Source organism: Sardina pilchardus, chromosome 19 (genome assembly GCF_963854185.1).
Source record: "Sardina pilchardus chromosome 19, fSarPil1.1, whole genome shotgun sequence".
NCBI classification, from domain to species: Eukaryota; Metazoa; Chordata; class Actinopteri; order Clupeiformes; family Clupeidae; genus Sardina; species Sardina pilchardus.
This window is the reverse complement of record NC_085012.1, coordinates 25,781,247-25,804,944: the sequence shown is the minus strand read 5'-3', so window position 1 is coordinate 25,804,944 and position 23,698 is coordinate 25,781,247. Positions and strand designations below refer to the sequence as shown.

Below are 23,698 nucleotides of genomic sequence, written 5' to 3'. Positions count from 1 at the left end.
AACAAGACGAAAAGAAAACAAAAATGAATAGAAGTCACTTGTGTCATTGTTGTTAAGAAATACCCATAACCTCGATTGTGGTAAAACGAGAGAGAAAGAGAGAGAGAAAGCAAAAGAGAGAGAGAGAAAGCAAAACAGAAAGGGAGGGGAAGTTGGACTTACTGCAAAAACAAGAAGAGAACTACAACATCAGTAATTAGCAGACCATATTTTAATTCACAAAGTGGAAAAAAGGGGCATTTATCACAATGCCCACAACATGAAACATAATGCATCTTGTACACATTCAGTTCCACCCCTGAGCTCTGCCGTGGCCTCAGGCCGCCAAACATTACACCCAGTGACCATCTGCAACCAATCAGGACCAGGCTCTACTCAGCGCTTTCACCACAGAGACTTGTAAAGTCCGAGGGCAGAACCATGCCTCCTCTGTGTCCCCTGAAAGAGGAGGGGGAGAATTAAACAAATGTGGCAAATTGGTATCATGTGTACCCTGATACAGAGGAAATGGCTCTCATGTCATGTTTTGTTCCATCTCCTGACTCTACAACACTGCATGAATATTCATTGATTGTCTTGTACTGCACCACGTTAAGCACATACCATAAACTCCAAAGGGCTTTGAGGGGGTCTTATCCCACCTACTTCCTATCATGACGTATTTGTCCTGGTCTGATTTTCTCCTCAGCTGCTCTTACACACAACCTTCGCTGCAGGCATCCGGTAACTATCAGCCATGCATTCCCAGGAGAGTGATGTTCTTTACAATATCTGTCGAGCCTCCTGCCAAGATTTTATATCTAGGTGACAACTGAGAATAACACTGAGAGTAGACGGGCAGATTTCCATAAAGTAACACCCTTCTGTCAGGAGATGTAGGAAGTGCAGACTGCTGCTCAATGATGTAAGTGCAGGCCAATCCATCCAACAGAAAATATGCTATCATTTACATTAACAACAAGGAGCACTGGTGATTGTAGGAAGAGCTGCATGGTGTGTACACAAAAAAGTGGTCGGTTTGGTTATTTCTTTGTTTGTATGTATGTGTGTGTGTGTGTGCTATAGGGGTGGAGAGTGGCCTAAACTTGACCCCCCACTACAAATACAGGAAACACAAAATCTCTTGACCTCATTTCCTTTCACGTCGCTCCTCACACACAACAAAACGAAACAAAACAAAACATGCCATCTGCTTATTGTTACCACCTCCACTTACAGCTACCCACCATGTGTGGACAGACTGTGATATTGTGGAATTACAAATATTTTATTACTTAACATGTGTGAACTGCATATATATACAGTAGGCTATATACCGTGTATATATAAATAAAAAACAAATACTAACGTTACACATACAATTATCTTGGGTTTACCATTTACATGTCGTCAGTTGCAAGATCATTCTCACAACGTGAAGGTTTAGGTCTTGAGTTGTATACTGCCACGGTTGACATACCAGTGCAAAATGCAGAGAGGGGAAACTTGGTGATTTAATGGCTACAAGACAAATAGCCATCTAAGATTTAAACTCTTGACATCTAAAGGGAGTCAAGCAAAAACATGAGATGCTGACTCCTTAACACGGAGTTGTGAGCCTGCCAATCAGAGAGGAGCTTGCGGAACACTAAACTGGCAAAGTCCCATCAGGGATTACAGAGATGAGGCAGCACGAATCCAAGCAACTCATGGAACACAGCAAAGTCAATGGAGATGAGAGTGCTGAGCGTCAAGAAGACTGATTGCAACAGAAACCTTATGGTCTGAGTCTGGTGCTTGCGCACGGAGCGTGAAGTTTGTGTTCACCACCCTGAGTTATGTCATGACGCCATCGGTGGTTTTTGTGTGTGTGTGTGTGTGTGTGTGTGTGTGTGTGTGTGTGTGTGAGGGACGCTGTTGCCAGCATCTGTTTTACATTTCAGTTTCAAAAGAGTGACCAGAACATGAGCTCGACACGCGCGGTCAAGAGGTGACAGATCTCACAGGCAACATTAAGGGAGAGCATGGGAACTGTGTCCATCCCGTGAGACCAGCAACCTACAACACATCATCTCATTACTCTGTGTCAACAGAACATTAGCATACGAGACAGGGAGACTGAGTGCTGAGATGCTTCAAAACTGTAAAAACAAATGGAAGAACACATGGGTAGTTTCACGATCAGGGTGAGCCCTTGACATTATAGTAACATACATGTGTACAGTATGTACCTCAAAACATGCCATCATATTGGATAGTGCCATGTTATGATTAATGACGACTTTTTGAAAAATTTTAATTTGTCACACAATTTCCAAAAAAAGTGCATAAATGCCATTTGCAACATTTTCTTTTCCATCTAAAAATGAATGTTTGATTTTAAAACTACACCACTTTACCACATATTTACAAAAATGCATCGTGGGCAGAAAACTGGACCACACAAGAACATTCTGTAAACCGACTATAATGTCATAAAAGGACAGGATTATCATAGTTAAGCGGAAATGGAGGGTATTTGAAATATAGGCCAAATATCCATCAAGCGTTAGGAATATAGCTGACTTGGTTGAACTTATAAAGGACAGAAAATACCCACATATGACCAAGGGATGTTAGTGTCAGTGTGTATCTGCATCAATTAGCCTGATTAATACATTTCGTTTAATGATCAGCTATACACTTAATCATTATTATCAAACTGTGCAATAAGTAACAGTGACAAAATGTATTCTTATCTAGTAATGAAAATACCTCTTGTTTTATTTCACCCACTTTATATAACTTTGCATAGTGTGCTAACTCATCTCATTGTGCCTCTTAGGTCTCTCCTCCTGGTCCTCTCCTCCTCCTGGTCAACTGGCTACACTAGGCCTAGACTTTTTGGGGTTGCAGAAATTGGACAATTGAATCATGCCTTCCTGTTTGGCTCTGAAAGTCATGTAAAAACAAAACATGAAAGCATGAATTACACAATTCTTGGAAATGTCTTACAAAAGCTGTCTTTCGTTTATCTTGGAGAGCTCATTTTGGCTAAAGCTTGTGAAGCAAAGTGCTTTGAAGAGAGAGCCTTAACTAAGAATCATAGCTTTTGCCGGTAAGAAAAGATTCCATGAAAAACACATACATGTTTCCAATGATGACAAGCATGATAACTGTTCTGATTACTGATAACTACACAGTTGCATGATAATTAAACTATCCTAAGAGCAAATGGTGAATCTCAATCTGCATTCTCTGACTTATGTCGCTGTCTCTCTTTCTTTCTTTCTTTCTCTCTCTCTCTCTTTCAGAATTAGCATTCTTACAGCCATGCACAGCTGTGCTTGATGGTTAATGAGGTGTGGCTTTAGAACTGACCTTTGTGGCCACAGAATATGCAAATGACAACACGCCTGCGTCTATTCTCAGATATTCTGCAAGGTGCGTTGTCAAATTCATTTGACATTTTTCACAGTCAAGCAGAAATTAATCTCGACTGACTGACATTTAAGAGAGGGCTCTCAAACAGGCACTGGAATGATTGAAATTCATATATTGTTCTAGTTCCAACTGATACAGAATCACAGTAACTCTACTGAACCTTCCCAAGACAGCACCTATGACAGCAGGAATGGCTGTTACTTAGAAGGAATGTTGTTATTAAAATTGTATGTATGTATGTGTGTGTGAGTGTGTGTGTGAGTGTGTGTGTGTGTGTGTGTGTGTGTGTGTGTGTGTGTGTGTGTGTGTGTGTGTGTGTGTGTGTGTGTGTGTGTGTGGGCAAGCATGTAAATGAGTTTAGAGGACATAAGTAACCCTCTGTGTGTGTGTGTGTGTGTGTGTGTGTGTGTGTGTGTGTGTGTGTGTGTGTTTACTTACGCAACTTCCTGTAGATTCTGTATGAAGCTGTTGATCTGGTCCTCTGAGAGATCTCCATCCAGGCGGGCCAAATATGTGTACAGACTCACAAACGTCTCATAGGGAATATGAGCTGCACTGCCCTCTGGGTCGTCAGTGAGGATCTCACACGCACACTTCAGAGCACTTATGATGGTCTATAGGAGCAGAAAAAAAAACATGTCTACACCATTTTTGGATAGAAGTACGGCTATACATCCAAATGGCATAGCATCTGTAGCATGACAATGCACAGCAGTTATGCTACATATTTATTGATTCATGGATATGATGTATTCCATGATACATTTAGGTTACATAAAATTAAAAGAATTCAACGGTGAAACATGCATGAGTCTACAGCCAAGAACATAAAAAGCTGGTGTTGAATATCAGTGGGATTCTGAGCAATTAAAGGCTCAATGCTGCCACCTAGATGTTACAAGGGGAACTGCATACTGGTACAAAATTGCCACTAGAGATATTCAGGGATTTCTAACCCATAACCCCTTCTTTGTCACATTCAAAGACTCCCCACAATCTGCTATCTCTCTACTCTGTGATAAAGTGTAAAAATATATATACAGCCCTGGCCCAAAAAATCACCCCCAAGTATAACATTAACCTAAAGGGGAGTTTGTAGAAGGGATTGGTTTGTTAGATTTCTAGTGTTTTGCCGACATCGTTCAAATAGCAACGGACATGATGTCCAGAATCACTGATGCTTTTAAAAGGAGAACAATAGTTGTTAAAGTTACATTTGCCAAATATCCTACTTACCCCACCCAGTGTACTGCATCCAAGAGCAAAGAACTCCATCCAGTCAACCATATCACCAAAATTGCCCAGAGAAAGGAGTGAATCTAGATGGTCTGAGGACAGGCAGAGCCCTCTCCACTTCTCCTGTAACTCTGATTTGCTCACAGACTTTTGGGGGGAAAGCTTTTAAAAGAAAATATCACACAAATATCTTTATTAAACAGCTTGTAATGGCGCACAGAGTACATTAACACATATTCTCTTCACATAGAGAACCATGTATTGCATTATGTATTTAAACATGTCCCGCTTACTTGTTTGTGAAGGACTTTGAGAAGAGCTGGGGAGAGTCCGGAGGTTTGTGTTGTTGCTGAAGATGGTTGGCCTACTTCTAACCTCTCTTTGACTGGAAGAATTTCACCTTTTGATAATGCTGAAAAGTAACTATAGCAAGGAGAATCTCCATCAGTGATGCAATTTGTTGTCTTATTGACTGAAGTTCATTTACAAAATGCAAAGGCTATGAATATTTGTGTTATAGTGAAACGGTTGTCAGTTGTATATGCCCTAATGGTACTTACGCAGCAGACCATTTAAGCACATCATCTGGCTGTGTTCTTATAGCTGCTTTAGTAAACTGTTTTAAAATATCAGGCAATTCTGGAGGAATGTTAATTTGTTGAGCACAGTACATGGTATCAGGAGGCGGCATTGTGGCACAGTTATTTTACAGTGCAATGGTCCTGAAACAACAAACAAAATGAAACAATACAACATAATAGTCAAGGGTGAGTGTTACTTTTGTAGAGGATGCATTAACACAGTGTCTGAAGCTCTTTACATTTTGAATTCACTACCAAAAAGTAGTTGTTTCCCCAATATATCAGTATGTCAAAAATGAACCTTTGTTAACTGTCTAACATACTTTCCTCAATATCCTGTGCTGTCTCAATTTGGAGAAATAGCAGTAGCAAAGCTCTTTAGCAAGAATGTGGCTAGCTTGCCAGTCTGCCAGACACACTGCCATTCAAGGTAATTGCCTTCCATTGCAAGCAGACACGTGTTTTAAGCTTACTATTAAACGTTCCATGTAGACTTACCGTGAATAGGAAAGGACTGAAGATCTTAGAGCAAGAAAATGGCAGCAAATATATTTAAAATCGTGAAACAAATGGAAATAGAATTTAAGAATCAAAAATCAACCTACTAGCCGACTTATCAATTTCCTAGCAACCATTGTTTGACCTTACGTCACGTAGCAACCAGACATATGTCTAGTCACGTGTAAGGTTGCCAAATATTTAAATTCAGCACTAAAACGAGTTCAAGATTCATAAATGGATTACAACAGATAACTCATTGAAGGATCTTTGTCTCAAGTGTAAGTAACGTCATGCAAAAAAATCTAAATGCAACACATAAATGCAAAACCTGGCAACCCATTCTAGCGTTTGTCATTGAACCTGTAGTAGTAACAGCTTCATTTGTCCACGACTCCACGTTAGTTGGTTAGTTGTGATAGTAGCAGAAGTTGATGTCAATGTCAGTGTACGGTAGATTAACAATTTCAACATTGTAGATTGCATTTGTTGTTGCTCAACGGTCACGCGATCCGGTATTTACAGTAAACAAAGTGAAAGGAAGTTTGAGTAAGTTTCTCTGCCTCAACTAAGCTAGTGTTATTTCCGTATAGTGCAATTTTAGCAGAGGCTAACGTAACGCTCTACGATATCAGTTTGTTGATAACCTAAACCCTCTTTATTTTCTCATGTCATAACGTTATCATAACTTATTCGTACTTCAAGTCACGTCAGTGCGCTTGTGAACACGAAGTTGCCTGGAAATTAGTCTGTTGAAGCAGAAGTAGCCTGTACGCTAACCTGGAAGTACATTACAGTGTCTTACTGAAATGGATGTGCAAGCATATTTAAAACGCATTGGCTACTCTGGGCCCGTCGTGCCAACTTTGGAAACTTTGCAGGAGATACACCGCTGCCATATGCTCGCTGTGCCTTTTGAGAGCCTCACCATTCATAGTGGTGGACAAATTAAATTGGAACTTCCCTGGCTCTATGAAAAAATAGTCTTGCTGCGTCGAGGAGGCTTTTGCTACGAAAACAACGGACTGTTTTCCTGGCTTTTGTCTCAGTTGGGGTTCCAAGTCACTATCCTCGCAGCCCATGTGAGAAACCGATTTACATGTTTGTACGGCCCCCCTTTTGATCACTTTGTCATAATGGTGACCCTTCAGGGACACAGGTGGCTGTGTGATGTGGGCTTCGGCGCCTGCTATGAGCTACCCATCTCTCTTGAAACACCCAGTCCTCAAAAGCAGGTTCACGGAGTCTTTCAGTTGAGACATGAAGGAGATATGATCTTTCTGGAGAGCAGTGCAGAAGCACAAGGTGAAGTAAAAGAAGCAACTCCGGGAGGTGGAAGAAGTTGGACACCGCTCTACAAGTTCACCCTCCAGCCTCGACAATTCGAGGATTTCAGAAATATGTGTGAATATCACCAGACCTCCCCCAGCTCTCTCTTCTACTGCAAGTCTCTCTGCTCTCTCCTCTTGCCCCATGGCAGGATCACATACATGGGTCACAAACTAATGGTCACCACTTACCCCACAGAAGAGGGATGCCCAGTGGTAAAGACCACACAAGATCTAACTGATGATGAGATACCACACTTATTAAAAGACAAATTTGGCATTGAGCTTTCTTCTCCACTCATTCCAAAGGATGCAGATATTGTGCCACCCTCAGTCAAGTATTAACAGTGACTGTTCAGAGCTTAACCAAATATACATTAACTGTATCAGGACATGCCATGGTACAGACAAGACATTATTGGGATTGATGCGCAGAGTTCTTCATTTTAACAAGACATTGCTTTGGTAGGCAGTGCCATCACTCCAGTTCTGACTATGGAGGCTCTTAGCAAACATCAGCTGGAATGAAGCTGTGTTTGAACTGAATTTAATTATACAAACTGAATTAGTTTTGATTGGTGTTACTTAACAGACTATTTGAACTCCTAAAAGAATGTAGTGTAGGCTGGGTGAACCCTGCCTGACCTGCCGGTGAATTTGGATTTCGCACCCGGTAGCTCAGGCTGGAAACCTGCACATCTATCTCCCCTGCTTCCTGTCCACAACCTTTGGGTCCAATCACAAACTAGCTTATCCTGAAGACGCACCCGGGTTTTTTCTCTCTCCTACTTGATTTTTTTAGAAATTAAATGAACAATTGTATTCACTTTCACCTGACTCACTGTCTTTTGTATCATGAAACTTTCAAGTAAAATATATGTGTATGATGGTGGCAAACAGTATATTAGCCCTTTAACACAAAATAGTGACAATTTGCTTTAATAAATTAATATACATTTTTAGAAATGTACAATGGTTGTTCTATTAATCCATGTGTGTGAGGTATTTACATATGTACAGTCCTCAGTACGTTGCAAGGCAATAACAACACACACACACACAATGCGCACACACACGTTCACACACCCACATACAACTGTCACGACACAACCAAATGGCAAATTAGCTGTACAATTTCATGATTGACATCTTATGCATGCTAGTCTTGGGGTGGGTAGACTGGTGGTGGGGGAGCAGCACTAACTCTTGCCTTTCTCTCATAATTCACCAGACGCTGCCCCACAAGATACCTGCAATGAAACAAACACACAAACAAACAAAAACAAAAATGAACGTTAAAGAATACAGAGAGCATGACGTATTGCACATTATGTTCACATGAACTGACACAAATTGCTCGACTCACTTGTCATTTTTGATGTGTTCGTAAAGCCGCTTGAACTGGCGGATTTGGAAGGTGAGGATCCCCAGCAACGTGACCACCATGAGGAGGAAGGGGTAGATCCTCCTCTGGACCAGGATACGCATCTCAGGGGTCACTCCTGCACAGCAATAAACCCTCCACTCAGACCTCATACAGCTTACATACTCATAGACACTCCAGATTATTCGCTTATTCGTTATATAACATTTGTCCAAGGACAGGTTTTTGGGTGTGTTATATTATTAGTTCTCCCTACAACTTCAGCGCACCTTTCTAACAGGGTGTAGATTTTGGTCTAACTTTTTGCCTGCAGCCCCTTAGCTGTGACTCAACAACTCTCTCACTCAGATGTCACACAGCTAATGAGCTCTGTGCACTAGCGTAATGATAAACTTGTTTTTGTCTTGAAGTTGGAAAAACAGTCTTCTGTTTGTTGACATCACGGTCAACAAGCGCCTGAAGACAAGCTCTTTTTGTACCAAACATAAGAAATCCAATGTATGCGAGTCTTGTAAGCTTCTTAAAATGGCGGGCGGCTTCAAGATGATATGAACATGATTTTAGCTTCCACCTTTATCCTGAAAATGTCAGCCTATGTACACAATGGCTGCACAAAATAAAGAGGGTAGGGTTTTTGGTGCTTGAGCACACATTTTGATACAACTGAAGCACTCATCTTCAATATTGTGTTACACATAGCCATATTGTTACAGCTGAAGAGAATTTTTGACTGTGATTTAAAAGTTACCAAACGTACCAATGAGGGGAGTAATCCCAACAGCAATCAAATAGGGCACAGCAAGAGACAGCAGCAAAACTGAAATGACTGGAGCCGCCAGCTTCCGGATTATGAAATGTAGATCAATGTTACGAATCCCATTGGCATACACCTTTGTAAACACAAAACACACAAAACGAATTAACAAACGACTGAAATACAGGGTGGCATTTATACAATTAGTGACTCAGGTAATTGATTAGACTCATGGTGGACTCAGGTGGCGTTATATCACAAGAGACCACAGTGTGGGGTCAGTTAACAAGGTTATGTTTTTGAAGCTGCTTGTCTGTTTGTCTATGAGCAGGATCACATTAAATCAACTATCCCGATTGTGATTAAAACTTGATGGAGAGTTAGCATGTAGCATGGGCTAGAGACAAGAAAAACATCAATATTTGGAGTGGCTGTGAGTCTGACTTGGCAATGTTGTAAAATTTGGAATTGGCGGACATCTGCGCCAGTGGCTCTTAATCCTCCTGTATGACCTGCCTTCAGGATAGTGTCTGGACATTTCAAATGCCATTAGCAGTGTAATCGCTACCACCCACCGATGGACATGTGCTAATATACATCTGTCTATGCAAGACCCGGGCAGTGTTTGATGTGATTCAGGAAGACCTCCCAGCAAAAGCTCACGGGTGTCCAACTGTGAGCCACAGTTAATCCCAATCTTCCTCTCTACTAAATGTGTTGGCACAGGGACCGGAGGTTAATGACCAGCAGAGGTGTCTGTTTGAACCCACCTGCTCGATCACAGTTTTCAGCCACCACTGGGGGCCCATCAGGGTAATGGCAGCTATTATTTTGGCGTGGAGCACCCCGAGGGCCCAATCCTGTAGCATACAAGAGCAAAGCAGTCAAGCAAAGGTATATTACAAAGCAATACAGGGAGTCTTTAGAACACACCGGCCCTTCATTTCATTGGCTTGTTAAGACTCGTAAGAAGCAACATATAAAGCAATAAGGCAGGTCCGTCACACATTAACTAAATGGTATTTGGGAGCACTGTGTGGACTTACTCACGTTTGAGCTGAGCAGCTTGCTCATGGTGTTTTTATCAGCAAAAATATTTTACCATGTTATTGAATCAATGCATGCCAGACTTTGCTTGTGGCCAGATGGCCCTCAAAGAAATTAGGGCCGGCCATCTCTTTGCTTTGTTTAGGTGAGTTAAGGGTTGGCTTTTTAACCTGACCATCTGGACGGAACATTGGAAAAGGCGATACAAAGTTGATTCAAGTCTATATAAAAGTGACTTTAGCTTTCACCTTTGTCCTGAAAACACCAGCCTACATGCACTCCGTAGCTAGCGCAGCTAACGCTGACCTTTAGAGTCCAGTTTAAATATTTTCATGGACAACATACAGTACAACTTGCAGGAATAATACCGTTCAATGCCCTGCCATATTAAACAAAGATTTCTTAAAAAAGAACAGCTTATTGGTATTTTCCGCTAGTTGCTTAGACAGCTTTCACTAGCTGTTACACAGACCAAGCAATACTGCTCTGTAATAACTAGTCAGTCATGTTGCGACCATGGTTGAAGTCTAACCTAGTTACTAAATGCTATGAAAAGAAAGGTCAATGTGGAGACGAGCCAAGTTGGAAGACCTAGCACGTCATCTGTTCAGTTGGCTTTATGGTATGGACGTTGCACATACAGACTTTGACTTCAGCACCGTAGACTGGTGTTCGTGTGTGCAAGTGAACAGATAAGCAAAGGCATATACACACACAGACAGATAAGTACATACATAATACATACATGCATGCGCGCGCACACACACACACACACACACACACACACACACACAACCACAGATCTACACTCTCAGACGCACACACACCTGCCAGGGGTAGAAGAGAGGCGTTTGATCCAGTGGAACCCGAAGTGGGGCTACAATCACCAGCTGAAAGAGCAGCCCCAGCAGCAGGGGAATGACCCCAGCCACCAGCACGGCCACAACCACAGTTTTCACGATCTGCAAGGGCAACACATAGAAATAAGAGAAGAAGTGTTCATTACAACTTACAGAGACAAATTGAGTAGTTCTATTTCATTTTAAATTTTAACACAGCTCATTTAAAATATTCTGGAAGATATTAAATACATCTACTGCAGTGATTTTACTAGTAAAGACCATGCTATGCTTCTATTCAAGCAAAGAGTTAAAAAAAAATTAACGAATTTAAACCGAATTAAGATGTAAACGTAAATGGCCGGTTACCATGAGGGACCACTCGTGGGCCTTCTGCAGGATGACCCGACGGCCCTGCGGCATCCAGGCCAGCAGGAGGGTGATGCCGCGGATGGACAGCCAGCACACGTACAGGCCGCACGCCGCCGTGTACAGCTCGTGGATCTTCGAGCTGCCCGTCCAAAAGGACATCAGGTAGCGCCCGGCAAAGACTGACCCATGTGAGACGGAGAGAGACAGACGGATTGAGTTGAGACCATGGTCATTTGAAGCTTTTAGCGCAAACAACAGTAATCACTGATTCCTCATTAGTGTCATCATTGCTACTGTACAGAGTTAAAGAAGTGTTATTAAACAGTATGATACTCAAGCAGTAACAGCCAGGCTATATCCAAAGCGCATCTGCAGCACTACATTCACACAACGTTTAAAATTGCTTCAGAGGACTAGTCTAATTCTTTCGAATGTGCGCAAGACTCATGTCTGGTGAAGCACGTTCCATTGACTCTAGTGGAATGAATCTAGTTGTTGCAGCATATACTCCATGAATGGTATGCTTCAGTTGTGTGTCCAGTGTAGCCCCTATAAGGCTTTATATTAGAGCACAGTGTTCTGACTTTTTATGTCTACACAGTTATATTCATGGGTTTCATCAGGTCCCTATCCACAGGTGAATAAAATCAAGCACCTTGATTATCAATGCAGACTGCATGGTGCTTGATTAATACACCTGTGGAAAGGGACCTGATGAAACCCATGAATAGGCTAAGCCTATGTCAATTATTATGAGGCATACTTCCAAACCATTTATGAATGCTATATGGGTATAAACCTTTTGGTCGTCAGGTAACATTTCAGAATATTTCATACAAACATTTGGGATATTGTCTTTCGCGAAACACTAAAATACAGAAAAACAGGAGGTTGGCTGCTGTGTAGAGTAACTGTGAGGACAGCTCACCTGGTAAGGTGAGGCAGACCAGACTGGCTACTAACAGTGTGATGCACATCAGTGCAATCAGAAGGCCAATCTGGAAACAGAAGACAGGAAAATGAAACATGCGGCATCTAATCATCTCTATAAATACAGCGGATATCCTCACACAACGCATTCTATAATCCTTCAGCACATTATGGAGGCATGTTACACGTGTGCTTTTACCCGGAGCCATAGAGAAAGAGTTGCGACGCTCTTTGTTGTTGCAATCAATAGTTCCAAAGAACCTGTGCTGAATGGCTATATCGGAGGAGAGTGGGATGGATTTATGGATGCCGCATAATCTAATAGCTCACTGGCTACCAGGGGGTCAGGATTTGACTGATTAGCTTCGCCGATTAGCAAGGCACTTCCTCGTCGCATTTTCCAGAAATACATGCTGATCAGATGCTGATTGGTGGCTGTTCCCATAGGCTGTTCCACTCTCAGCTCATGCACGAGCTTATACTGCAGTCATGCAGCTCGGAACCTCGGAGGACCTGCCTTTAAAAAGTCCCGACCTCCGAAAAAATTGTGTTCATGAGATCAGTTCGGAAAATAAATACAGGAAACGCATAAATACGTTATTACAACTGCTTAGTATGGTTGAGCAAGAAGAAAATTGTCTTGGGCGAGTGTTTCTGTCTGTGTTGTTAATTTAGTGACAAATTACCTTGCCTATTTGTAATGACAGTGAAATTCACCTCTTGTGTTGTTGCAAGGGAGGCTGTCGTGGTTGGAGAATATGATAGTGACGTCAAGTCGGACACCTCGGGGCACAAAACTTCCGCACGAGTCTCCGAGCAAAAAATCCAACCCGACCTAGCGTTCATGTCATTTTTCTGCTATCGGAGGTCAGAAATTTCCGAAGGTCCGATGTGCATGAACGCACTATTAGTGTGGGCACGAGCTCTCCTTCTGTACCTTACGTCAATCAGTAACCTGCCACTTAATTGGCTAAGCAAAACGGCACTGGAAACAAGCCCCTTGAAACGCCATGTTGAAACCTGAAAAACTCGTTCAATTTTGGCATTTTTCACTAGCCTAGCATTCCCATTGAAATGAATGGGGGTGGGACTTGTTCACTTTCTCCAGTTCCTATAATACCTCCATGCTGGCTACCGACTACGTGATTTGGCAGTTTTCAGCTCAAAAGTTGTCTCCATAACCCGGAAAATGGCTCTGCTCAGACAGGCTGGCTCACTAGATAGCACCAGGGCTTGCTTCTCTGTTGGTTGTTGAAAGGCACTACATTGCAGAGTGTAGTGGTGAGAGCAGCCTTACTCTGAAAGGGAAGCGGAGGGGCCGGTGGTAGGGCTGGAAGCCCACGGGCCCCCCCTGCTGCAGGATGGCCTGGTGGGCCGCGTGGAGCCCCTCGCCCACCACGGGGATGGCGTTGGCGTTGTTGTTGTTGCGCGGAGCCTGGTTGTTGTTGTTGCCGCCGCCGGCGGCGGGAGCAGGCTGCTGGTCGGCGTCCGTCTCTTCCTGGTCTCCCAGTAAGTACGAATGGAGGTCTCTGGGGTGAGCATAGGTCAACAGCATTCAGACACATTGACCTCTTATAAACACAATGATGTAGAAATAAACAACATCGCTGCTTTTAAATGAAGCCTTCCACCCCTAGCCTCTAGCAATAGAACTGTTTTGGCATAGCACACTCACTTGTTTAACAATAAATAAACTACACAAAATAAAAATGCCTTTTGTGTGCATACACAACACATCGCCACAAAAACTACAAACACCTTCTTTACACTTTATGATCATTTCATTTAGAGGAGCAACTGCCCTTAGAGTTGAACTGCCACACGACAATAAAAATACGGCATTAATGCACTTGTTTCAAATGTTATTTGTTTAATACGTCTATTCATGGGTTTCATCAGGTCCCTTTGCACAGGTGTATTAATCAAGCACCATGCAGTCTGCATTGATAATCAAGGTGCTTGATTGTATACACCTGTGGAAAGGGACCTGATAAAATCCATGAATATGCACACTTATCCCATGAGACGTGTGAGGAGGACGTACAGCAGGTATCCGGCGGTGACGGTCCAGGCGCGGACCAGGCCCTTGAGCCACTGGCGCGTGTGTCCCTGCTCCAGCAGCGCCGGCAGCACCACCTGCAGCAGCAGCAGCTCCAGAGACAGCTCGCTCACGGGGGCGTCACTGCAGCGGGCCACATGGGGGGGGGAGCACAGTTAAAGGAACACGCGTCTAACCCATCACAGACAGCACGCAGAGAGCCTCTTGGACTCTGGACAACAGAGTGGGGTTGTGGTTGGATAGATAGATGATCCATGATAGAGATCCGATCCATGATAGGGAACTGCTTTATTTGGCTAGGCAAATTTAACTCAATTTTTTTTTATTACTAACATCAAAGTGACTTGATACTAAATCAACGTTATGAATGATTTTTAATGTGTTACTCAGTTCCACACAGCCAACACGGAGGGGAAACATTCTTCTGGTCTTTTTTTGTGTGAGACAAGCTTAGAAGAGAAGATTACTTTACCTGTACAGCATAACATTGTAAGGTAGAAAGCTTGGGAGAATGAGTTTGATCATTCTGATGGGCAGCCACAGCATAAGAAGCACGATAGAACCAAACACCACCTACAAAACAGTACAGACAGACAAACAAACAAACAAAAAGGCCTGTGAAAATGTGCAGCCAAAGCAAAAACAAGGTATGTGATCAAGCAGCGATCTGATCACTCGGCGGTCTGATGCAGCACCTACCACGGAGAGAATAAACCTCCTGAGATGTCTGTAAATTGGCAGATGAATCATCTCCTGGACTGGATTGAAGTCAGGATCGTTCAGATTTCTTAGAAACCACAAGACACCAGGTCTCAAAACCTGAAACAGACAAAAGAGGTATCATGATTAAACACATTTTCACATACACATTAAAATGAGAATTCCTTCTAAAACCCATAACAGACATGGGGCTCTATTTTGACGATCAGATGCGGCACAAATTTATTCCTATAATCTTACACTCAGCTTTGCCTCCAGGTGTGTAGCAGCAGGTGTGGTCTGGCACATGATCCAAAAATCGCTATCTTACAGCCTCTAAAAACCATTAAGCTACTGACCAAGAAAAACCTGGTCTATAGTTAAAAGGTGCATCTAAAGCATTTTAGATTGCCAAGATAGAGCCCATGAAGTTCTCAAATGAAACGATATGCTCACCTCTCGCAACAGAAGGATAAACGAAGCAAAATAGAAGACGTAAACCATCCCCACAAGCCAGTGCAAGAACATGGTCGTCCCAGGGGCCGACTTGAAGCTCAGCTCCCTGTCTTTCAGCGAGGCATCAAACATTTCCTGCAAAAAAAACACCCAGCATCATTACATCTGAGACTGACATCAGGCTGGCATGTACAACCATACCATAACTAAAGACACGCAATGCAAGTGGATGTAATACATAGCATAATTCACAAACATTGATGATTCAAAGTGCTTTACAAATAACTACACAGAAACAACAGAGAAAAGTAAGAGATCAAAAGAAATCGACATGCATCATAATAACAGTTACCGGTAAATTAAATCTAAAAATAAACAGCTTAAAAAGTAGGACCAGACATGACTCATACCAATGAGCAAATGTCCAGCCACCATCCACAAATGAGGGGGAAAACACCAATCTCAACTACAACCAGCAGGGACACCTGTGGGAGGCAGAACACAGCACATGGTCACGTTGGCTGTACTGACCAGAGCGGAACTGACGAGAACACATAGTTAGCATTTCTATGGCTGGACCAACCGGTGCAAACATAATGCAATACGGGAAATAAAATGTGTTTTACCTTTACCACTATGTAGCAAACTCCTAAGAGACGTCGGGATCTCTGGAACCTCACCAGTGCTGCTAAGCCCTGGGCATCGGTCGTTCAGGAAAGTGAGTGTCAACATTTCATAATAAATACATCAGACAATCAATCAATCTGAGAAACAATTTACAATCCACAGTGGTCACTTCATTGTGAAAAGTTGAAGGATACATGGCACAGAATTAAGGTCATGGCCAGCAGGATGTAGCCAACGATGGTGGTTATGAGACCTTCAAAATGTGAGGCCTGGACCTGAATCAGAGGGAAATAAAACCATACACGAACACTGTTTTTCCCCCATTATGTGTAAATGTCAGCAACAAAATCCTGATGAGAGCATTTCCTTGCCTCTAAAATGTCATGGTTGACTGAATTTACATGCTGACAGACCAACAATAATTGAAACTGTATACTCACGTATTCCTCAAAGCCAAGACCCACAACGGAAAAGTGTCCAATATGATATGGGCAAAATGCTGGGAAAACAAATATATACAGTTGAGACAAATATCAAATACGGTTTACATGAACAGTGTTGAAAGCCACTCGTCTATAGAAGAAATGTAGAAAACGATTTGACTACATACCGAACACCAGGATGAAGAGTGTGTTCAGTGACACCACCCAAAAGACATGCTCCTGAGAATTACAGAAGCACACAGGCCCCAATTAGAAACACTGTGAACAATTGTACAAGTAGCACAACAGTGCCCATATTTAAATATGCGGTTTCATGATGAAGTATAAAAGCATCCGAATCTGCATACCAAAAACACTAGGGACCCATCAAGTCCAAGCATCTGGAGAAAAAGAGGTGCATTTTAGGAAGTTACATTTTCTAAAAAGCATTTAAAGCTTTTAAAAAGTGTTTGGTTTTAATAGTGTACATATGCCATTGCAGAGGACACAATGCAAATAAATACAAATGACAGGTCTGCATTCTGCCCTGCATTTCACAGTGGACAACAGTGAGTATGTCCTGCTCCGTAAGCAAATGAGTTGGCACACTCACCCTTTCCCAGGTCAGTTCCTCTGCCGCCCGATCCCACTCCAGGGCATTCCAGTTCATGTCATCTGTGTAGACAAGATCATGTCAGCAAGATCAGGCTATGTTTACATAATCATGATGACAACTTCTCTTGCACTGCTCACTCCTATGAGTACAATATACACAACCAGGGGTGTAAAGGTACACATATTCGAACCAAACCGTTTTGGTACAGAACGTTCAGTACAGATGTGTACCGAATGTACCAAACGCAGCTTTTAACAGTAATCAACAGTACTTTTTTGCTTGTGGACCATGTTTCAAATTCGAGTTCCCACACAAACACATTAAAGGAACAATTCAACGTTTTTTCATATTAACCTATGTTATTCGCTTAATTAAGACGACTTGATACATACCTCTCACGTTTCAATGCGTGCACTCACTGGCTCTGGCGCGCGGCGCAACTTTGATAGCACTTAGCTAGCCCAATGCATTCATTAGGATCCAAACAGAGATGAAGTTAGAAGTGACCAAACACCTCCTTGTTTTCCCTATTAAAATACAGTTACACGAGTAGTCACACGACCAAGTATGGTGAGACAAAATAAAACGTGGTGCATTTCTAAGCAGGTAAAAGGGATAACTATATTGTGTGGCGGAATAATATTGGGAGCACTTAGACTCTGCGCAGTAATATCCACACTCCAAAGTGAAACTGAAAGTGCAAGAGTGAGGATATTACTGTGCCACACAATATAGTTATCCCTCTTACCTGCTTAGAAATGCACCACGTTTTATTTTGTCTCACCATACTTGGTCGTGAGACTACTCGTGTAACTGTATTTTAATTGGGAAAACATGGAGGTGTTTGGTCGCTTCTAACTTCATCTCTGTTTGGATCCTAATGAATGCATTGGGCTAGCTAAGTGCTATCAAAGTTGCGCCGCGCGCCAGAGCCAGTGAGTGCACGCATTGAAACGAGAGGTATGCATCAACTCGTCTTAATTAGGGGAATAACATAGTTTAATATGAAAAAACGGTGAAGTGTTCCTTTAAGTAGCGGACCAGATGTCAGTTTCGTCAATGAACATCAAAAACCTTTAAAAATACTATTCCCATTGTGCATCAAAAATATTGTTAATGACTTTTAGGTTAGCAGTACCTATGTAAATGCTTTATTAACCGAACCGTGACTTCAAAACCAAGGTACAAACCAAATTGTGCCCTATAAAAAAACATTTTGCAACTAATTCAATGTGTCCTGAATCTGCATTGAATCTATTCAATAAGTACCTGCCAATTTGACAATTTGTATAAAATGTAAGCTTATTTCTTTCATATTATATTTTCATTTCATAATAGCAGATCAGTAGTCCCTTTGCTTCAAATATAAGCCTTGGGCTAGAACTACCTTGGCCTCCGTTGTTGGCCTCAGCATCTTCGGCCCCTGCCTCCTCTTCATCCTCATTGTCAGCCTCCAGGTCTTCGGCTGGGTCCTCCTGCTGCTCGGGGTCGTCTGCTGCCTGCTCTTCGTCCGCATCCTCCTCTTCCTCGGGGGGATGCTCCGCAGGGGCCTCCTCAGCCTGTGGGTCTGGGTCACCAGGGCCTGGTGCTGCAGCCGGGGCCTGACCAGACCAGGACAAGCAGGGGTTCATATGTCACAGCATCATAATGCAGAGACACACACACAACCACACACACAACACACACAACACACACAACACACACAACACACACAACACACACACACACACACACACACACACACACACACACACACACACACACACACACACACACACACACACACACCATGTCCTATTCACATACAAACACCATGACGCACTCATACACATGCTTAGTCACAAGCAATAAGCACACACAAACACATAAGGGATGAAGAGATTAACAACATATTTCATGCTTAAGCTCAGTTATAAATAGTAGTAATGACTTAATCTTTAGTGCTTTGAGGTCAGCGTTTTTCAACCATTCTCTAACGTTAGATGTACCCCATTCATGCAATCTAATCTTTGCCAATTTCTCCCCCTTGCATTCAGAGTGTTACTAGCAGACACCGCTGGTATTTCAAGTGTTTGGTGTAGTGTCTGTTTCGGAGTGTTGCACTGCATAGCCACAAATGCCTGCAAGGAAATGCAGGCTATATTAATCATCAGAAGCCCTGAGTTTACCCAGATCTATCTATAAATTGCAGGAATGTGTGTCAGTGTGTGCTAAGCGCAAAGCTATCGAACCGTTCATCCATTCGATTTCAAACTTGGCAGGTAACTTGCTACGGCTACGAGTAAGTGCAGTGCCAAGTTTGAAGTTGTTTGGATAGGAAATAACAGAGACACAGAGGGCAAGCAGCGTTTTAGCAGCACTGAATCAGGACACAGCACGGGTCAAGATGCAAGATGTTTGAATGATTATCATGTCTGACCTCAACATTTCAGATTCCCTGTATGCAGCCTGTATGCAGTTTGCTTGCATGCATACAATGACTCCGCAGATTTTTTTCAACATCACGGCAACGAGCACGAGTATGCAGTGGCTATTCAAAATGACGTCAAAATTATGTGCAATAAACTTGAAACGCTTGAAACAGCCGAGGCTACTTTGGACTTGAGCCTCTGAATAAACAAACGACAATTCCAACGGCAAGGTCCCAAACTGAAACGAGCAATAGAACAATGCGCTTAAATTGAACATGCCACACAGCTAGACAATGAGTGGCAGACATGTAACATGCTACCAAAGACTGTTTCGATCCTTGTAAATCTCATATGATGATACATCTTTCTACAAGTGGTTTGCCTTCTATATCATTAAGTTATTCAATAGGCTAAACATATGGCCTTACATCAAACATTTAGGCTTCTGTAATTTCGATCAACTACGGACAACGACTGGCAGACAGAGCGTGATGTCACTCACTTATAGGCTTCCAGAGATTGTTGAGTCACATCGTAGGGAATTTCAAGTGATGCACTGTTTCACAAAATGGTTTGTCTTGACATACAGCTTTAACCTTTAACAGCTTTTAGGCTTATGTCATTTTGATCTATACAAATGTCACATGCAGCCATGCCCCCCCCCCCCCCCCCCCCCCCCCAATCATCCTATCTTTAAAGCAGGCATTGCTGCGGGCATGTAATTGGGCTACGGGTTTTCTAAAGGAATGGCATGTTTGAACAGGCACACTAGTACTTTCTAATGAGGCACAGCACTCAGAAAATCCTCCATAGAAAGGATTTAGTTTGTAAAGCCAATATTGCAGCGGCCTACACATATCCCGTCCCTTTCCGCATGTGAACACATCGTGCCAATCATGTGATGCATTGTGAATTCATTGCACCAATCATGTGTTGTGATCTTGTCGCTGGGGTGACAAGTTGGTGTTGGTGTTGTGAAGACTTGCGCACGCACAGTTCTGCTTGAAAAAGATACCCGATAAGTGCCCAAAATGTGTTGCAATGTGGCTGCCGACTGGAGGGGATTGCCTAAAAGGGCTTTTGTTTACCTCATTGGCTTGTGCGGCCATGTTGGCTGCTGCCTGTAGATTCTGCTCCAGCCACTGGGGGGCGCCACCGTGTATGATCTGCTCCCTCAACCACACCAGGCTGATGAAGGCGCACAGGGTGCATGTCACCACAAAACAACCCTGCAAGCAATCCGCCAGCAAGTTCTCCCTGGACAAAATCAACCCAACGCACACACAGACACACACACGCAAAGAGAGAGAGAGACACACACACACACGTCATTAAGTTGTGTCAGCACCTCCACTTCCCTACAGGATCCTCCACTAGCTATGTAAGGCGGGGACTAATCACACACTTGGGCGCTGAACAGGGACCAGGTCACATCACCACAGGGACCACATTTCAGCTGTTTGGACTGAGACACACAATTACAGTACGGACACCAGTCAACAGAGGAGCAGGTGGATCTATAATTGTTTGTTCATTACAGTTGAGCTGGCAAGGAAAAAGTGTGTTCACATGGGCCTCAGGCATCAACATTGATGGCTATGCATTAATGCCTCAATGCAGCTCAAAGCATCAGGATATTTTTGTAACACTAGTGCTTTATTTAGTATGAATGTTTTCCAGACCCAGATGTGAGTTTTTGAGTAAAAATCTGAGACTACAGACAGATACAAACACTGACAGTCTTTTGACTATCTTTTGACTTTTATGACTAGTGAATGCTTGTGTGTATGAATGTGCGTGTGTGAATATGCACTTGTGCGCTGCCGACTATGGCAATGACCAGACCAGCTGGTGACCAGGGCATGACTTACGTGGACAGCATATCAAGAGGCAGGGTGAGGAGAGAGCTCACAGAGCCTGTAAACAGACACTTGTATATTCGACCTGGAAGACAGACCATCAAAGACATGGAAACATGAGTGTCAGTGTCAACTGTCAGAGGCATCAAGGCCAAGTTTCTGGCCACTTTTGCCCTTCTTTAGTGCTTTTTCTGCACTGGTGAATATTGCTTTTTTTGTATTGTTGATACATTTTTAAGTGTGCTGTATTATGTTTGTACTTACATGCTGTGAGAGGCACAACTCCCAGCCATGCAAACGCAACAAGTGTGTAGTGAAACCAGTAGCGTATAGCCGTGCCAATACTTGTGACCAGTCCTGCAAATATGTCCTGCACCGGAAGCCGTGATGGCATGTCTGGCGAGTAGACTTTAAAAGGAAAACATGGTCCGTTTGTGGGTTAGATTGTAATTGAATCGTACTATAAATGCAAATATTATTACAGTCTAGAACTCTGCCATAGATATCATGCATGCTGTGATCGTGTCATAAGAAAACAATACATTGACATCTTATTAATACTTACTTGGTGTGAAAGCAAATCTGTGCTTGCATAATTCACAATATTCTTTCCTACTGTGCTTCAGCCACTGAACCAAGCTGTTGAAAGAGTTACAAAAGTTACTACCATAACAATCACCAGTAACTGTAACAACCATAAATAATCCATCTATTGTTAATCTTCACAGTGAGTGTGAATGTCTGGATTCTGGATGTTTAAGCATAACAAAATATGCCAACACACGTACCATTCTTGATGAATGAATTTAATACTGCCAGTGCAGACACATGGATGGTACAGAGGTTTGTCAGGGGTTCCCTCGGAGCGGCACACCCGGCATATATCAGCTATTGGAGAAGACAGTAGAGATTGGTCAGTTTTCAACAGAGTCTAAACTCTGTTATTGTAGAGGGAAATGACGGGGAGAATCAATTCTTCAACAGTTGAAAGGCAAATCATTGGCTGATCACGCGAGAGTGACCTCTTATTTTAGCAAATAGACAACCACAATAACTTTGCGTTAACATCACGTGTGCCTTTGATACTGTGCACACTGTGCATTCGTTATGGCATTGAAGCAGTTTACAGGGACTGGGACATTCAATTCTATTCTATTGTATCTGTTTACTCCTGAGTACCGCATCTCCAACAGTTCACCAAACAGACCGTTCCTGGTAAAATATGCTAACGTTGGGATTATTTAGACGATATCTTCGGGTTGTCAACTCTTGACATACATTAATCTAACGTTAAGCATCCTAGATTTCTCGCTAGCTGACATTTCACTAATGTCAGTTCTCGATAGGTTTCAACAAGTTGAAAAGCTAACGTAACGTCAGCTAACATTTAGCTAGTCACTGCAGTGATACCAATTCCACCACTCTGGCTAAGGAAGGCAAAGAACCATGTTTACAATTGAGATTACGTGCGTTCATTATTGGCTAAAAACAGTAAATATGCCGTGCCATTATTGTACGAGTTTGCTGAGGTCAAGGTGTAACATTAGCAAGCTAGCATTAGCCAACAGTTAACTGTTAACGTTACCTTCCTCTGCCGTGTCCATCTTGCACGATAACGCCCTCCTCTCGATACTGTTTGGTGTTGCGTCAAATCAGAAATCCATCAGTAGTAATAATATCTGTATATGAGTAAATGAGGGTGTTATCCAAGTCATGAATCAAGTGAAAAGTCTCCACAATATGTGCGGTTGATAATTAATCCTCTCTAACCAAATCACATCTGTCAGGGTGGATCCATCGCACAGCACTGAATGCTGCTCACAAATGTAAGTCAGTGTCGGCAGTTTAGTACAACATACGGCAGTAACAGCACATTGCGACAGTTTCTATCAGTTGTTGGTTTGTCTGTGAACAAAACGTTTCGTGGATGGAAATCAATGTAACCTAACGTTTAAATTAAGTTATTTAGTATTACATAATGATTATCCATATGTTACAGTTGTGCTAATTTGGACCAGGCATTTTGTGTTGGGTATAATGCTAAACCAAGACTAGTTTAAAGAGAGCTTAGCGTTAGGCCTACTTTTGAATAAATCAATGCCGTGTGCACCTAGTGTAGGCAACGATGAGTTTCAGCAGGCCATATGGGGTGCTATAATTTTTATTTCAATAACATTT

The 23,698-nt window shown here is 42.5% G+C and overlaps 3 protein-coding genes across 5 annotated transcripts; 1 reads left to right on the top strand and 2 right to left on the bottom strand.

Annotated features, from left to right (window-relative positions):
• Positions 1 to 214: 214 nt before the first annotated feature.
• On the bottom strand, positions 215 to 5,839 carry ropn1l (rhophilin associated tail protein 1-like). Of its 3 annotated transcripts, XR_009936329.1 has the most exons (7): positions 5,718 to 5,839; positions 5,199 to 5,360; positions 4,932 to 5,061; positions 4,639 to 4,800; positions 3,841 to 4,016; positions 2,755 to 2,910; positions 384 to 438 (listed from the first exon to the last, which is right to left on the bottom strand). XR_009936329.1 is itself a non-coding variant. In XM_062520777.1 (6 exons), the coding sequence occupies exons 2-6, from the start codon at positions 5,327 to 5,329 to the stop codon at positions 372 to 374; spliced, it is 657 nt and encodes a 218-aa protein (XP_062376761.1). In that variant the 5' UTR covers positions 5,330 to 5,360; positions 5,718 to 5,839; the 3' UTR covers positions 215 to 371. The 3 variants fall into 3 exon arrangements, 2 of the variants coding, with proteins under 2 accessions (XP_062376761.1, XP_062376760.1); XM_062520777.1 differs by lacking the exon at positions 2,755 to 2,910 and having other exon boundaries at positions 215 to 429; XM_062520776.1 differs by lacking the exon at positions 2,755 to 2,910 and having other exon boundaries at positions 216 to 438.
• A 262-nt stretch (positions 5,840 to 6,101) lies between these two features.
• On the top strand, positions 6,102 to 7,975 carry LOC134065740 (arylamine N-acetyltransferase, pineal gland isozyme NAT-3-like). The gene has a single exon (XM_062520775.1). It carries the CDS (start codon positions 6,527 to 6,529, stop codon positions 7,388 to 7,390), a length of 864 nt encoding a protein of 287 aa, XP_062376759.1. The 5' UTR covers positions 6,102 to 6,526; the 3' UTR covers positions 7,391 to 7,975.
• Positions 7,969 to 23,355, bottom strand: LOC134065739 (E3 ubiquitin-protein ligase MARCHF6-like). Its single transcript, XM_062520774.1, has 27 exons — positions 23,291 to 23,355; positions 23,106 to 23,199; positions 22,309 to 22,408; positions 22,086 to 22,159; positions 21,785 to 21,928; positions 21,533 to 21,605; positions 20,750 to 20,918; positions 18,638 to 18,851; positions 17,248 to 17,309; positions 17,003 to 17,035; positions 16,823 to 16,874; positions 16,653 to 16,711; positions 16,407 to 16,487; positions 16,212 to 16,280; positions 15,996 to 16,070; positions 15,586 to 15,720; positions 15,130 to 15,249; positions 14,903 to 15,003; positions 14,416 to 14,553; positions 13,669 to 13,900; positions 12,370 to 12,439; positions 11,439 to 11,620; positions 11,058 to 11,192; positions 9,954 to 10,043; positions 9,187 to 9,319; positions 8,412 to 8,547; positions 7,969 to 8,295 (listed from the first exon to the last, which is right to left on the bottom strand). Exons 2-27 carry the CDS (start codon positions 23,122 to 23,124, stop codon positions 8,205 to 8,207), a joined length of 2,787 nt encoding a protein of 928 aa, XP_062376758.1. The 5' UTR covers positions 23,125 to 23,199; positions 23,291 to 23,355; the 3' UTR covers positions 7,969 to 8,204.
• Between the last annotated feature and the right edge of the window lie 343 nt (positions 23,356 to 23,698).

Coding starts and splice junctions, on each gene's coding strand:
- ropn1l (XM_062520776.1), bottom strand. CDS start 5,329: ATGCCGCCTCCTGATACCATGTACTGTGCTCAACAAATTAACATTCCT. Junction 5,062..5,198: donor GTGCTTAAATGGTCTGCTGC/GTAAGTACCATT, acceptor TCCTTGCTATAG/TTACTTTTCAGCATTATCAA. Junction 4,017..4,638: donor GATGCAGTACACTGGGTGGG/GTAAGTAGGATA, acceptor CTGCTCCTATAG/ACCATCATAAGTGCTCTGAA.
- LOC134065740 (XM_062520775.1), top strand. CDS start 6,527: ATGGATGTGCAAGCATATTTAAAACGCATTGGCTACTCTGGGCCCGTC.
- LOC134065739 (XM_062520774.1), bottom strand. Junction 20,919..21,532: donor CCTCTTGATATGCTGTCCAC/GTAAGTCATGCC, acceptor GATTTTGTCCAG/GGAGAACTTGCTGGCGGATT. Junction 16,875..17,002: donor ATGGGTCCCTAGTGTTTTTG/GTATGCAGATTC, acceptor TGTAATTCTCAG/GAGCATGTCTTTTGGGTGGT.